This window comes from Xyrauchen texanus, chromosome 47 (genome assembly GCF_025860055.1).
Source record: "Xyrauchen texanus isolate HMW12.3.18 chromosome 47, RBS_HiC_50CHRs, whole genome shotgun sequence".
Taxonomy (NCBI): domain Eukaryota; kingdom Metazoa; phylum Chordata; class Actinopteri; order Cypriniformes; family Catostomidae; genus Xyrauchen; species Xyrauchen texanus.
The window spans coordinates 25,641,513-25,658,261 of NC_068322.1; the positions used below are offsets into that span (position 1 = coordinate 25,641,513).

The 16,749-nt window shown below is 41.9% G+C and overlaps 2 protein-coding genes across 2 annotated transcripts in view; both read left to right on the top strand.

Annotated features, from left to right (window-relative positions):
• The window catches only part of LOC127639125 (protein kinase C and casein kinase substrate in neurons protein 2-like), a 49,341-nt gene extending 47,107 nt beyond the window's left edge, over positions 1–2,234 (top strand). The window contains exon 11 of the mRNA XM_052120988.1: positions 574–2,234. Within this exon, the coding sequence (XP_051976948.1) occupies positions 574–686 (113 nt within the window). The 3' untranslated portion in view covers positions 687–2,234. The remainder of the gene's footprint in view (positions 1–573) is intronic.
• Positions 2,235–8,636: 6,402 nt separating this feature from the next.
• Positions 8,637–16,045, top strand: LOC127639128 (uncharacterized). Its single transcript, XM_052120994.1, has 2 exons — positions 8,637–8,725; positions 13,968–16,045. The coding sequence occupies exon 2, from the start codon at positions 14,270–14,272 to the stop codon at positions 15,173–15,175; it is 906 nt and encodes a 301-aa protein (XP_051976954.1). The 5' UTR covers positions 8,637–8,725; positions 13,968–14,269; the 3' UTR covers positions 15,176–16,045.
• The last annotated feature ends 704 nt before the right edge of the window (positions 16,046–16,749 follow it).

Below are 16,749 nucleotides of genomic sequence, written 5' to 3' on the forward strand. Positions count from 1 at the left end.
CAGGAACGCAACTGTGAATGATTATGAGTCAGTAAAATATGTCTCTGTAAGACAACAAAGAGAAATGTCTCATGTCAGCTCTGATCACTGCATTTGTAATCCTCAAGTAGCCACAAACTCCGTATCAGCTCTTACTTTACACTGTTTTTTCAAAATGAGACTTTTTCTACTTTCTGTGAGTTGCTGAGGTAAATAGACCAATCTAATATCTCAGATTTCCAGAACAAAATATGCCATTCAGCAGGAAAAGCATGATAAACAGTCACTGGCAAAATAGGTTTGTGGAATATTATACATATAATACAGGATCTCAACTTTGCAACGACACCTAGATTGAGCTTCTCTCGATAACTTTGTTACAGTGATTCTACCATGGTTAATAATCACTGTAACACATGGCGTTTTATGGTTTATTGCTTTGTGTCACAATGATATTTGACAGAATATCTCTACTATTAATTTTGATTTCGGAGAACCTTGAATATTATATTATTTATTATATTTATATTTTTTAGAATTTTGGACTCTGTAATGTTAAAAATGAAGTGACTGTCTGTTCATGTGTCATCACAGGAGAGGAGTTCACTAAAATCGGCGAGGAGGACGAGCAGGGCTGGTGTAAAGGATGTCTGTCTAATGGGACAATTGGACTCTATCCTGCCAATTATGTAGAAAGTGTTCAGTGAGCGTGACCGATGATTGTATTTTGTGCCCGTAGAGATTCTAACTGAATGCTCATCTGTACACTGATCAGACACACGCACTACAGACAGTCAACTCTTCCTTACTGGCCACTGATCAGCATGAAAGACAGTCATTAGAGAACAATTAATTAGATAAGTCTCATCTCACCACGTATTTAAAACAAATCACAATTAATATGTTCAATAAAATTGCAATAGAATTGTGGAGTATAATCTTAAAGAATATGGAAAATACAGGTTTTAATGCAAAACTAAAGCATGACATTCACGTTGCACTATTGTATTCTTAAATTTAATATTTTTCTTCACTTGATTTTCTGAGCGGAACATCTATTGTCACATTTAACTGCCATTTTACAGTTTCCTTAGATTAGGAAAAACAAGCGTTCCTCTTGCCAATCTCCATGATTCAGAGCGATAGGCGCTGCTCAAGGTTCAAATTCTAAATGTCTGGATCGAATGCTGAATTAACTTTTTTTAGAAAGATATTTTTTTAAATGCTTCTTTGATTTTCATGATTTAAGTGTAAAAAGCAGTCAAATCAAAATGATTTTATTATATTTACCTGCTTCTTTCAAACGGCCCTCGTTGACAATAATAAAACAGATGAACAAACTTCTATATAAACCACACCAAGATGGCGTGTAATATCTTCATTTGACCTCTTGTGTGTACTCACATTGTTTTATTTTAATTTCTCTGTTATTGTCGTTTGTTTTAGGGGTCTCACTGTCGGCTGTATGCACTGGACAATATGCTGTAGTTCAATACTAGAACATGATGAATCATTGTGTGGAAACCTGCCTCATATATATTGAGTTTCTCACACAGATAGAGCGACTACAGAAGTGAGCATGTATATAGCAATATCCAGCACAAATTGAAAGGAAATGGGGTGTTATGAGTTTAAATATAGAGGATTGTTATGAAATATGCCTCAAGTGCTTTGACTAATGCTGTGATTCACAGTCAGAATGTATATGAAATGAGCGCTGTCATGTATTCATTGCTTTACAGTTTTATAGATAAATTTGAATACCCAACACCACCAAACCTCTCCGGTGGTCTTTACATTGAGATATGTGTGTGTATGAGCGCATGTGTGTGGGCGCGTGTTTGTTATCGCACGTGTGTGAGCATGCGTGTGAGCGTGCGTGTGAGTGAGTGAGTGGGTGTGTATTGTGAGTGAGTGTGTAGTGTGAGTTAGTGTGCGTGTGTAGTGTGAGTGAGTGAGTGAATGTGTGTGTGAGTGAGTGAGTGAGTGAGTGAGTGTGTGTAGTGTGAGTGTGTAGTGTGTGTGTGTGAGTGAGTGAGTGAGTGAGTGAGTGAGTGAGTGAGTGAGTGTTGCAATATTCTCACATGGATATTTTTACCAATGAGCAATACTTGAATGAAATGGACAAGTTTATATGGAATTAATTGAATATTGTTGTACATGTGGTGACATGTTCAGTTTGCAAAATTCAGTCACACAGTTAGGAGTTTATTTCATTTTTGATATTGTCAAATTGGCAATAAATAAACAGAAGTTTGGTTTCTTTGACTGTTCTTGTTATTATTTTATTATTTCATTTATTTAACACTTTACAAAAAGTTTGTATTTGTTAACATAGTTAAAACATGAGTAAACATGAACTAACATTGAACAATACTTTTACAGCATTTATTCATCTTGGTTCATGTTACTATTAAAATTTTGTTCACATTTTTTATGCATTAAGAACTAACAGTGAGCAATTGTAATATTATAATTTAACATGAAGCAGGATTGACAAAGACTGTTAAAATATTGTTCATTATTAGCTAATGACACCTCATGGATTTACTAAAGTTAAGAAATACATTCCTACTGTAAAGTGTTCGTGTCATTTCTTCATATAGACGGTCAGATTGTATGGGATCAAAATCCCGCCAACTGTATTGCAGTCACAGATCCACAATTAATAAGTGTGAATCAAAATAATATGCCTGAATCAAAAAAATAATAAGTGCAGATAAAACAAATTATATGCGCAAAAATAAATGTAAAAATGCAGATCAAAATAATAAGCACAGATCAAAAATTAACAAGGATGAATCAAAAATATATAAACACATTTAAAATATGCAGCTAAAAAAATAAAGCAAAGTCGTCAGAACTGCAAACAAAATCATGTTCCCTTACGACTTCAGTCCACTTGACATTGCGTTTACTAACACATATGGGGAGTGCCTTCATACACAACCTATTTGAAACCTCCCTACAATAATGCCAATGTTCTAATATTGCTATGGTGTTTGAACCCCGCCTGTTTTGGCACGAAAATCTCCACGAAGCGCATATGTGCGAGACAAGTTCCGGTCCTCTGAAGGAGTGTGCGGCCTTGTCTCGTTTGGTGGATCTGATGTTGGGGATGATGACAATGTCATGTCTCTCGCCACATCAGGCAAATGGTCAGTGGATGATGCTGTCACCCCTCCCCCCAGCGAGGACGAGGAACGTGCACATGCCACTGACAGGGAGATGCTCCGCATTCTTACAAGGGCAGTCAAAGAGCTTCACCCTGACTGGTCTCCCCCAGAGGAACCTGAACAGTCTCGCCTCAATGAATGGTTCCAGCAGTCCCGCACAGCATCCCGCACAATTCTTCCCCGTAGTTCATAACAAACTATTCAAGTCCTGGCGTGTGACCTTATATGGCGCGCACGCGCAGTGACACCATCCTCTTTAATGTGGATCATAGGAAAGAAAACGGTTATGCCCAATTATCCCCTGTGGAGGAGGCAGTAGGGGCACACCTCTGCCCAGCGAGTAACATGTACATCCTTCCAAACCGTGTCGACAAATGTCGGCACTGGCGGGAAAAGCTTACTCAGCAGCAGAACAAGCTTTATCAGCACTCCACACAATGGCGGTGCTCCAGGCCAGAAAATAGTGATAAGGAAAAAGCCACTCTTTTGGATTCTCCAGTGACTCCAGCCAGCCTTTTTGGCAGCTCTATGAATACATTTGCTGAGCATTATGTTTCAGCAGCAGTCACAGGCTATGAGACACTTTATCCCCACACGGAGTATATCACAGCCGGTTCGCCTTTGCTCTGTTTCGAGTCAGCGTGCGACTAAAAGCCCCATACCTGCTGCCTAACAGGCATGTTGTTTCTGTGTCTTGCGCTCAAATAAATCCAATAAAAAATGCAATAAGTGCAAAAAAAGAATAAGATTCTCACACATTCTCAATAAAGAGCCCCTTTTTCTTCTTCAAAGCACACACATTATGCGCAACCGCTTCCCTATAGTGAGCGTTGCATCATATCATACTGTGAGCAAACCAAATTTCCCTCTGTCCCATTACACGGATGCGTGGCGAGCCTTAACAGGTATTTCAGAATGGGTGCAAAAACGATCGGACATGGTTATATGATCCAATTTTACACACGTTCGAGGAAACAGCGTATCAATTAAAAATCCTGCCCTTCGGACTGCCTCTGGCTCCTCGTACATTCACAAAGGGCATTGAAGCGGTTCTTGCCCCTCTGAGACTGAGCGGCATGCGCATCTTGAACTACCTTGACAATTGGTAGTTACTGCCGCAATCAGAGGCTTTGTTATGCCAGCACAGTTTTACTGCTTCAGCCATTTTACAGTGTCCATCTCAGTTCAAACTGGGGAGAATATTTCCAGGGAAACGTATTTCAGAAAGCATTGGGATTTGTGGCGGCGTCATCCGCCGTCATTCCATTAGGTCTCTTACACATGAGACCTCTTCAGTGCCAATGACGCATGTGCATCACTATATCCAGCTGCTGTTTAGCACCACGGACAGCTCCTCCTACATTTTACCAGCGAGGTGCCGAGCTGGGGCAAGTGTCACGCAGTGCCTAATGCCATCGGCTGTATTTCTAGCCTTAAAGGCTTTTCAGTCAGAAATATCAAACTGTCATGTCCTGGTTCGCTCAGACAATATGACAGTGTGGCATATATAAACCTCTCTATTCAGGAGACTTCACCCTCAAACTGTATTGAGGTTTTGGGATATATCTGGCAAAGCAGAAATCGATCTAATTGTCCCCTCTGGTACTCAAAGTCCCAAGTTGTCAGGCAGAAAGTGGTGACCACGGATGCTTCCAACACAGGTTGAGGGGCGGTGTGCAATGGATGCCCAACTTTTGGCACCTGGACAGGTGCGAGGAGGGCGTGGCACATCAACCGCTTAGAGCTATTGGCTGTAATTCTAGCCTTAAAGGCTTTTAGTAAGAAATAGTGAGCTGTCATGTCCTGGTTTGCTCAGTCAACATGACAGTTGTGGTATATATAAACAGCCAAGGCGGAATTCATTAACCGCCACTATCAAGAATAACGCGTCACCCCCTCCTATGGAGCAAGCATCATGTCTCCCTGAGAGCGACATATGTCCCAGGCTGCCTGAGTTATGGTGCGGGTCTACTGTCACGCTAAGGGGTGATACCGGGCGAATGGAGACTTCATTCTCAAACTATACTGAGGATTTGGGAAATATTCAGCAAAGCAGAAATCAATCTATTTGAGAATGCCCACTGTCCCCTCTGTTATTCGAAGTCCCAAGCTCCACTTGGAAGGGATGCAATGGCACACAAATGGCCGGTGAAAAATAAATATGCGTTTCCTCCGGTATGCCTGATCCACTCTGCCATATGCAGAGTCTGAGAGGACAAGGAAACGGTTGCACCGAAATGGCCAACTAGCCATGGTTTCCGGAAATGATGGAGATGCTGTTCAGCTTACCATGGGAAATACCACTGAGGAGGGATCTCCTCTCTCAGGTGCAAGGCACAATCTTGCATCCCCAGCCCCAGCTGCGGAAACTGCATGTGTGGCCCCTGAACGGTATGCACTACATGCACCAGAACTGATGTGTTCAGTCATGAACACCATTTTACAAGCCAGAGCACCGTCCACTAGATGCCTCTACGCACTAAAATGGAAGGTGTTTGCTGATTGGTGTCTCTCACACAGCAAGGACCCAGTAAACTGCCCCATACATGAAATTGTAATATTTCTTCAAGAGCGATTAGACGCAGGACTCACCCTGTCAATGCTCAAAGTGTATGTGGCAACTATATCTGCGTATCACGCACATGAAACCGCCGCCTCTATAGGCAAGCAAGATTTAATCATAAAGTTCCTTAAAGGAGCAAGACGATTAAACCCACCTCAGCAAGCTACAGTCCCGAATTTGGACTTAACTTTAGTCCTAAAAGCTCTCGCAGGGCCCCCTTCGAGCCTTTGGACTCTGTTGATTTGCGTATGCTTAAGACTGCACTACTGCTGGCTCTGGCCTCTGAAACACAGTTCAGTGACCTACATGCATTATCAGTCGACAATTCATGTCTGGAGTTTGGCCCTGGTATTTCAAGAGCCACTGTCAAACCCAGGAAAGCTATGTACCCAAGGTCCTGATCACACCCTTCAAAGCGCAGGTGGTTCACCTTCAGGCCTTCTTCCCTCCTCCATTTAATTCAGATGAGGAACAATAATTGCACGTTCGCAAGGTTTTACAACCTAGATGTAACGTCTCTTCACAAGTCCTCTCTGTTTAGAGCACTTGCTATTCATTGGCCATATATGTATATATGTATAGGCTACAACCGAATTCCAGAAAAGTTGGGTCGTTTTTTAAATTTGAATAAAATGAAAACTAAAAGACTTTCAAATCACATGAGCCAATATGTTATTCACAATAGAACATAGATAACAGAACAAATGTTTAAACTGAGAAATTTTACACTTTTATCCACTAAATGAGCTCATTTCAAATTTGATGCCTGCTACAGGTCTCAAAAAAGTTGGCACGGGGGCAACAAATGGCTGAAAAAGCAAGACATTTGGAAAAGATTCAGCTGGGAGAACATCTAGCAACTAATTAAGTTAATTGATATCAGGTCTGTAACATGATTAGCTATAAAAGGGATGTCTTAAAGTGGCAGAGTCTCTCAGAAGTAAAGATGGGCAGAGGCTCTCCAATCTGTGAAAGAGTGCGTAAAAAGATTGTGGAATACTTTAAAAACAATGTTCCTCAATGTCAAATTGCAAAGGCTTTGCAAATCTCATCATCTACAGTGCATAACATCATCAAAAGTTTCAGAGAAACTGGAAAAATCACCATGCATAAGGGACAAGGCCGAAGACCTTTATTGGATGACCGTGGTCTTCGGGCCCTCAGACAATACTGCATCACTCATCGGCATGATTGTGTCAATGACATTACTAAATGGGCCCAGGAATACTTCCAGAAACCACTGTCGGTAAACACAATCTGCCGTGCCATCTGCAGATGCCAACTAAAGCTCTATCATGCAAAAAGGAAGCCATATGTGAACATGGTCCAGAAGCGCCGTCGTGTCCTGTGGCCCAAGGCTCATTTAAAATGGCCTATTTTAAAGTGGAAGTGTTCTATGGTCCGACGAGTCCAAATTTGACATTCTTGTTGGAAATCACGGACGCCGTGTCCTCCGAGCATCGTGTTATCAGCGTTCAGTTCAAAAGCCAGCATCTCTGATGGTATGGGGGTGCATAAGTATGGGCAGCTTGCATGTTTTGGAATGCTGAAAGGTATATAAAGGTTTTAGAGCAACATATGCTCCCCTCCAGACGACGTCTATTTCAGGGAAGGCCTTGTGTATTTCAGCAGGACAATGCAAAACCACATACTGCTGCTAGAAGAGTCCGGGGCTGAATTGGCCTGTCTACAGTCCAGATCTTTCACCTATAGAGAACATTTGGCGCATCATTAAATGAAAAATATGTCAAAGATGACCACGAACTCTTCAGCAGCTGGAAACCTACATGAGGCAAGAATGGGACCAAATTCCAACACCAAAACTCCAGACACTCATAACCTCGATGCCTAGACGTCTTCAAACTGTTTTGAAAAGAAGAGGAGATGTTACACCATGGTAAACATGCCCCCGTCCCAACTATTTTGAGACCTGTAGCAGGCATCAAATTTGAAATGAGCTCATTTTGTGCATAAAATTGTAAAAATGTATCCATTTAAACATTTGTTCTGTTATCTAAGTTCTATTGTGAATAAAATTTTGGCTCATTTGATTTGAAAGTCTTTTAGTTTTCATTTTATTCAAATTTATAAAACGTCCCAACTTTTCCGGAATTTGGGTTTTATATATATATATATATATATATATATATATATATATATATACACTTATGCCCCCTTTTTAAGTATGGGCTCTGCATCCTTTATACAACCTCCTGCATTGAGGCTGTTGTAATTTCATAAGTCACAAGCACTTCATTATAAATAAACTCCCTTCCTGGCCGGGTTCATAAGGAGTAATTCATACTATATGGCTATAGCTCATATATTCATTATAAGTGCTCTCCTCCTGGCCATCATGAGGATTACTCACTGCGGCATACACATGTCAGTTGCCATCTCATAAGACTGCGCCACCATGTTTCCTCTCTATGAAGTTATGTTGTTTAATGCAGCGTGATGGGATTCTGTTCCCCATATGCGTTGACATAGTAAACGCAATGTCAAGTGGACTGAAGTCGTAAGGGAACGTCTCTGTTATGTACTTAACCTCGGTTCCCTGAGATGAAGGGAACTGTGGAATAAATAATGCTTCTCAACAACTTCTCTGGTGATGTAATGTGGAATAATGAAGGCCTCTTTTACACTTCTTTTGTTGGGGGTAGCTACAACTGTTTCTTGTTCCAAAGATGTTCTAAGGAATGTGTTTTTGTCTCTTGTTCTCACGTTTCACGCGTAACTGAAACATGTATGTCACCCCCATATAAGGTAAAGAACTATTTCATTGGTGAGGGTCCAGTGGAATGTGGTTTTCTGGACCATAAAACAGAGTGTTGAGACAATAAACTTGGAAGAGGAGATTTGATACCATTGAGTCTCTGTGTCATTTCTTTTCTTCCCTCAGCTGAGCCGTATCGAGACGGGGATTGCAGATCAACAAATAAATTAAATACATTGGATGACAAAATTATCTAACAGTTTGGGGCTCGTCCGGGATCTCTCCAGACAGGTAAGACTGATTTAAGTACCAGGTATTCCTGTCTGATGAGAGATTGAATAAAATTGAATAAAACTTAGTTTAATTTGGCTCGATATTAACTCAGTTAATAACTCTGCTCGGGGGCCCTGTCAGAGGGATGAATTTGCCTTATTATAAATAGGAAGGAGGGTTTTTGTTCTATTATAAATAGGGAAAACCCCACGACCGCAGCAGCAGTTTTAAGGATATCCTTATTCTGGTATGAATAGGAAGAAGACGGTAATTGTCCTAAGGAAAAGACGGAGACAATTTGATCTGCATTATTGATCTGCAGGAACCTTGTCGATCGGGAAATTGTTTGTATTATTGTTATTATTAAAAGGGTGACATTATGGGACAGGAAATATCGAACGAAATGGGACATTATGGGACAGTTTTCGTTATCGAACGAAACTCCAAAACAGTGGATGTTTCGCAATAATCAGGGTTTCAATACTGAACCTTATATTAGTAATCTGGCTGGATGGTCAGAAGGAAAAACACAATTGGATACATATCCTAGAGATGGCTCATTTATTGATCGATTCATGAGCGATTCAAAATCTATGGTTAAAAAAGGGTGGGGGGACCCTCAGTGGGATTATAAATACATGAAAGAGTCATATGAGGTATGGAAGAAGATGAACATTTTTTGGGACAAAGGTCCTGAACAAAAAGAAGCTAATCAAATGCACGCATTTCCGAATGTCTCTGTGTCCGAACAACCGCCTAAGTATGATATTGTCGTGAACAAAGCTTTAACCCCTAACCTCCCAGCGACACCATGCGCACTGTTGTATCCCGATTTAACACAAGTAAAGGGTAACTCATTCGCTGCAGCCGCAGCCGCAAACGTATACGATTCAGATTCAAAGAAAGATACAAGCGAGGGTACAACAGCTGCATTTCCTTTTATCCAATGTCCAGATGGATATAAGATCATTCCACTAACAATGTCGGAGGTGCTGGCAATATGCAAGGAATTACCCGACCCAGTTAGATCTCCCTTGCAATACGTGAATATTTTAAAGAAACTTACAACGTACAGTCAACTGACCGGGCGCGATTATAGATTCATATTGTCCAAAACATTACCTCCAGACGTAACTGAAACAGTATTAGTTGATAAAGTGCCTTTGCTGGATTCTAAATTCGATCAGCCACGAGTGGAGGAAGGGAAAACCAGGTCAGGAAGAGACTTTAAAGGAACAACCATAGACTGGGCATGGGGAGACAATGACGCCTTGCCAATATTTTTTGGAGACCTCCTCAAATTCCTGCAGGGCATGGCCGCATCCAGACAAGATATTACGCATGCGGCTAACACGAAACAAAAAAAAGACGAAGGTCCAGTGGCATTCTTTGCCCGGTTTAAAGCTTCGTGGACAGACGAATCGTCCCTTTCGACTGATGATGATCAAGCGGTTCTATTTATAAACACGTTCTTGAATAACATGGACCCTGAAACCGCTCGATTAATTCGTATCACAACTGCTGGTTTGACTGCAATGACAATTTCAGAGTTCGGACGACGTCTTCGTGAGCTGTCCACTGCTGGGGCTTTTGAGGACTGTCAGCGTTCTTGAAAACGGCATCCGCAATGGTGCAATTTACGCCCCAGATGTATTCTCGCACATGCTATTACTGCGGCAGACAGGGACATCTAAAGCAAGATTGTCGTAAAATGATGAAAGATCTGGGACAATCGTATTGGTGTAAACGAAATGAGAGACAACATTCAGCGCGCTCTGTACCACCGCGCTCTGAACAGTCACGAGAAATTGGCCCACATAACCGCTCCACACCGCGATATCCCACAGAATGGACACCCCGCTAGGGAAGCCCACAGAGCACTGAGCCCTCCGCATATGCATTAGCATCAACGCTGCGTTTCGATAACTCAACACTGCCTTTTATATCGTTAAATATTGACCACAAACCGTACACATTTCTGGTCGATACTGGCGCATCTAAAAGTTCATTAACAGCACATTGCTACGAGGGCTCTATTACGGGACGCACTCTAAACTCTGTGGGAATTAATGGCGTTCCCGTTAAGTGTCAGATGACACCAAAATTACCCGTAACATCTCCGGATAACCCAAATTTGTTTAAAATGCACGATTTTGTGATTTTGCCTGACTCTCCGTTCTGCGTACTGGGTCGTGATCTGATGCATAAAATTGGGGCAAAAATAACTTTTGATTCCAACTCACTACAATTACTGTTTCCCTCAGTATATTTTCAGTCTGTGTATACAGGACATTGTGGAGATGTTTGCAGCTCAACGTCTGTCCGCACTTCTGCTGCGAAACCAGAAATGCTCGACGTCGACCCAGCGCTATGGGCCGCCCACAAGGATGAGGCGGGCCTTATTGACGTAAGACCATATGTTGCCAAGCTCTGCTCAAACCTACCAGTATACTGCAAACAGTATCCACTTTCCAAAGAGAAAGAACAAGGCATTGGCCCAATAATACAGCAATGCCTATCACAAGGTATTTTAAAACCTACTCAGTCACCATACAACACACCGATTAATCCAGTAAAGAAAGCTAATGGTACATGGCGTTTAACACAAGATTTAAGGAAAGTTAATGATTTAATGATTCCATTGTCACCTGTGGTACCAGATGTACACACTATCATTAACTCAATTCCAGCAAACCACACTCATTTTACTGTTATTGATTTATGTTCTGCCTTCTTCAGTGTGCCAGTTGCACCAGTTACGCAGCCCCTGTTCGCATTCACCTATGGAGGCCAACAGTATACTTGGACGCGAATGCCTCAAGGATTTCGAGACTCGCCTGCTGTGTTCTCTGCTGTAGTGCACGCTACTCTCAAAGGTACCAAACTGCCACCACAGACCTGTTTGCTGCAATATGCTGATGACATCCTGGTTTCCGCCCAGACATCGAAGTCATGCACAGCCGCTTCAACTATTGTGTGCAATGTATTAGCGAAGGCTGGCTTCAAAGCATCAAAAGAAAAGCTGCAATGGGTGGAACCAAAGGTTAACTATCTGGGTCATGAACTACAAAAAGGAACAGTACGTCTCTCCACAGACAGGGTGAAAACGATTACTACCTTCAAATGCCCGAAAACAAAAACTCAAATGCAAAGTTTCTTGGGCTTAGTGAACTATTGTCGAGCATGGGTTCCAAACTGCTCATTATATGACAAAATACTGAGAGAAGCAACACTCTCAAATGCTGAAGAACCTATAGAGTGGACTGCTGAAATGGACATGGCTTTCAAACATCCACGAAACAGCCTTGCTCTCCACCTGCGCTAGGTTTACCGAAGTATGATGAACCCTTTCATCTGTACGTGCACGAGGCGGCAGGCACAGCAGCAGCGATCCTCGCTTAGTCCCATGGCGGAACATATAGACCAGTGGCGTACTTGTCAAAAACTTTGGATGCAGTCGCCAGAGGCCTCCCTGCATGTTTGCGAGCAGTGGCTGTTGCGGCATTGATGGTACAACATGCAGAACGCATTGTACTCTCACATCCATTAGTTCTGCACACCTCTCACCAGGTAGGAACGATCATGCACAATATTACAACGCAACACATGACAGCACAACGTCGATCGGGGTATGAAGCTATTTTATTGGCTACTGCTAATCTGTCCATTAAACCAACTTCCTCTGTACACGGCCCGACATTGTCATTACACAAATTGCTAACTGAAGGTGAATTTTCCAATGACACACATGATTGCTTTGATCGCTTGAAAACATGTACTTCCTGCAGGTCAGATGTTTCTTCATCCGTCCTGGAGGAGGGGGATCATTGGTACGTTGATGGGTCCTGTTCCAAGCCAAATGATTCAGTATACTGGTGTGGTTATGCTGTAACAGAACTTCCAAATCGAATTATTGAAGCCTATTCGCTCCCATATAAATCTGCACAAGCTGCTGAGTTGTTTGCGTTGATCAGAGCATGCCAATTAGCTAAAGGTAAATCAATCAATATATACACAGACTCGAAGTATGCTTATGGGGTGATACATGATTTTGCTCGAATGTGGGAGGAAAGAGATTTCAAGACAGCTGAAGGCAAACCTATATCACATCATAACCTGGTTTCAGAATTATTAAGAGCAGCACAGTTGCCTGCCAAATTGGCCGTAATAAAAGTTGCGGGGCACATGACAGGGGAGCTGGAAGAGGCAAGGGGAAATAAATTAGCTGACGAGGTAGCAAAGTGGGCTGCGAAGGAAGTTGTGGAAGCCCAGATCTGAATCAAGCTAAAGAGAGAGTTTCCATGATGCAATCAACCCTGGTAAGAGACATTGACGTAAAACTGTTGCAGGCAAATCCATCTGAATCTGATATTCAACATTGGGCCTCAAATGAAGTGAAACCAGACCGGAATAATTTGTTAAGGGATAAACAAGGGCGTCTGGCTCTGCCTAAAACCACAATAGTAATACTCTGTCGACATTACCACGGTATCTCGCACATTTCAAAAGAAAAAGTTATACAGTCAATAAATCAAACATATTGCATAAGTGGGGTACGAAGTGCAGTAAAACTAATCCTAGACTCATATCTAACGTGCGCACAGAATAACAGACACAAGTCTACAAAGCACGACTCATTACCGCACCCGGAATTGCCTTTCCAACACCTGCAAATAGATTTTACACATATGCCGCCATGTAAGAATAACAAATTATTACTCGTAATCGTGGACCGTTTTTCTAAGTGGACAGAAGCTTTCCCATGTGTGAGGGAAAATGCTAAAACAGTGGTAAAAATTCTGGCAAAAGAAATAATACCAAGATTCGGCATTCCAACCGTTATTGAGAGTGACAATGGCACTCCGTTCACCTCCAAAGTTACGCAACTACTCGCAAAGGAATTGAACATAAATTGGCATTTCAACATACCGTACCACCCACAGTCGGCGGGCGTCGTTGAACGAACGAATCGCACATTAAAAGAAAGATTGAACAAAGCCTGCACCGAAACCGGAAGAACATGGGTTGATGTTCTACCGGCTGTGTTGACTGAACTCAGAATGTCACCATCTTCTGTTGTTAAATTCTCTCCATTTGAAATACTAATGGGTAGGCCTTTCCCGACCCCTTGGGTCAAAGGCCAGCTGGCTTCTCTCCACAGGTGACACGGAGGTGGTGATTGCAGAATATGTGGATTCCCTCATTAAGACATTAAATGGCATAAATGGTGATGTCTCTCTCTCTCTCCCTCTGCCTGCAGAAAGTCCTACTCATCCATTTGTTCCAAATCAGCAGGTTCTTGTGAAGTGTCTGAGACCAACGAAGTTAGGAGAACCAAAGTATTTGGCCCCAACTACTGTACTGGCAGTGACAAGAACATGGGTGCTGACTGACCTTCAACCGCAGTGGATCCACGCAAGCCGCGTGAAGCTTGCTCCAGAGGAGGGACTTACTAATTCAGGGTGAACGGTGAAAGCACTGGAGGAGCTGAACACGCAGCGCCAGTGCCCAACCGGAATCTTTGAATTAGAAGGACCTGAGGAGGGACCCGGAATAGTCAACATGAAAGTACTCCTACTGACGCTTTGTATATGTCAGGCGGTTATGCTTGCCTTTACCCGCTCAGTGTTAACACAACAGCAGGGAGTCCCAAGTGTAATTCCAATTCCCAGGAACAATGTATGGTGGTTATGGATGAACTATACCGCTGGGGGTAAACAATGTATAGTGTGCTCTAGATCGCCAGCATCAATTTCTTATGTCATCCCTGTACCAATGAATACATCAACATGTTTAACTCATCAGGGGGAGCTGGTTAAGAAAAGGCCTCCATGTTTGAACTATACAATCAATCTGCCAATAGCCGGGACTAACAAAACAACTCGAACTTGCACTGACCCTAATGCCATAGCCGTGCTCCAGAAGGAGTCAATGTGTCCTTTTAACTGTTTACTCTACAGGGCCAGTGGACGTGTTAACAAAACTATACTGGACAATTCCCAATGTACAAACTGGCCAGTGCCAGGTGCCAGTCCACCCAAGCTAGTTTCCTGGGTCAAGTTTAATAAGACTGAATGTTATAAATTCTCAGATACAGGTAACAGAACTTCATTACATAAAAAATGGTTTCGGATCAAATACTGTTCTCAGGTGAGGTGGATCGAGGCTGTAGAATCTTATTCACATCAAAGCATCGGTTTACCCGCACAAATATTTCACAACATGAGGGGGGTTGCAGATATGTGGTGGATTTGTTCCGGTAATGATTCAGAACTTCTTGTCGCACCCCCCACCCCATTTGATGGTTTGTGTTTCATAGTAATGTTACAGGAAGATGTTTCTATTATGAAGGTACGGGTGAACACCCGGATACGCAGGTACCTAGAAGGTGATGCCTCGAGTGACCCTGAAGTATATTTAGACAGTGTTGGACAGCCTAGAGGTATTCCAAACCAGTACAAAGCCTGAAACGAAATTGCTAGTGGTTTTGAATCCATCTTTTTATGGATAACCCCGAATAAAAACACTGAATGGATCAATTACCTCTATTATAATCAGCAGCGTTTCTTTAATAAAACTAAACGGGCCTTCGATTTGGTGAAAGAACAATTACATGCCACAAGTGAAATGACTAAACAAAATCGCATAGCTTTGGATTACCTCTTGGCTAAAGATGGAGGAGTATGTAAAATGTTTGGTGACAAATGCTGTACATACATTCCGGGTCACACTGATGATGATGGAGAATTCACGAAAGTATTAAAGGAAATGGATAGGTTGAATAAAGAGTTAGCAGATAACGCCGGACATCAGGGAATATGGGGAAACTTTTTCAATATGTTTGGGTGGTTCGCACCCTGGATGTCTTCCATTATATCGATTGGTGTATCCATTATACTTATGTTATTATTTGGCCCATGTTTGCTACAATTACTACTAATGCAAAAGATGAATGTAATGATAAACAGGCATAATATCGCCATGCTCCATTATATGCGTGTACCAAATACTGAAGTTGGTTGAGAAGGCTATGTGATCCTTTCAGGATCAAAGTGGGCATTGTGGAATAAATAATGCTTCTCAACAACTTCTCTGGTGATGTAATGTGAAATAATGAAGGCCTCTTTTACACTTCTTTTGTTGGGGGTAGCTACAACTGTTTCTTGTTCCAAAGATGTTCTAAGGAATGTGTTTTTGTCTGTGTTCTCACGCTTCACACGTAACTGAAACATGTATGTCACCCCCATATAAGGTAAAGAACTATTTCATTGGTGAGGGTCCAGTGGAATGTGGTTTTCTGGACCATAAAACAGAGTGTTGAGACAATAAACTTGGAAGAGGAGATTTGATACCATTGAGTCTCTGTGTCATTTCTTTTCTTCCCTCAGCTGAGCCGTATCGAGACGGGGATTGCAGATCAACAAATAAATTAAATACATTGGATGACAAAATTATCTAACAGGAACGTGACATTGTGAACGCTAGCCGCACCAAAAGACTGAAAGTTTTTGAGGCACGAGCAATGCGCTCCTTGTTCTCAGTCAGAAATTCTGAGGAAATGTGTCTGTGCACCTGTTTTATTGCTGTCAGTTCACGCCGAAACGAGCGGTCAGTTTCACACAGGCAGGGCTCAAACACCATAGCCAATATTAGAATATTGCCGTTATTGTAGAGAGGTTTCAAATAGGTTATGTATGAAGGCACTCCCCATATGTGTTAGTAAACGCATTGTTTTGTTCCCTTTGTCTCAGGGAACCAAGGTTACGTATGTAACCGAGATGTTTTTCTTGGTTATATTACTGTTTTTTGTGCTCTCTGACAATTTTGCTCATATATATATATTTTTTTTATGTATACAATGGATTTTAATTTAGTTAGGCATAAATTAAATAGAGTAGAGTAGAGTCTTTAGGCAGTATTTAAGACTTCCTTGTTTGTAAGTTATTGGCTGCATTTCTTTAAAAAAAAAGATGTATATTTTACTAGCTGTACCAATGAAGTCGCTAGAAGAGGAGCTGTCGATCAAGAACGACGGAAAACGC

What these genes read in the sequence shown, in the direction of transcription:
- LOC127639128 (XM_052120994.1), top strand. Translation starts at nt 14,270, where the DNA reads ATGAAAGTACTCCTACTGACGCTTTGTATATGTCAGGCGGTTATGCTT.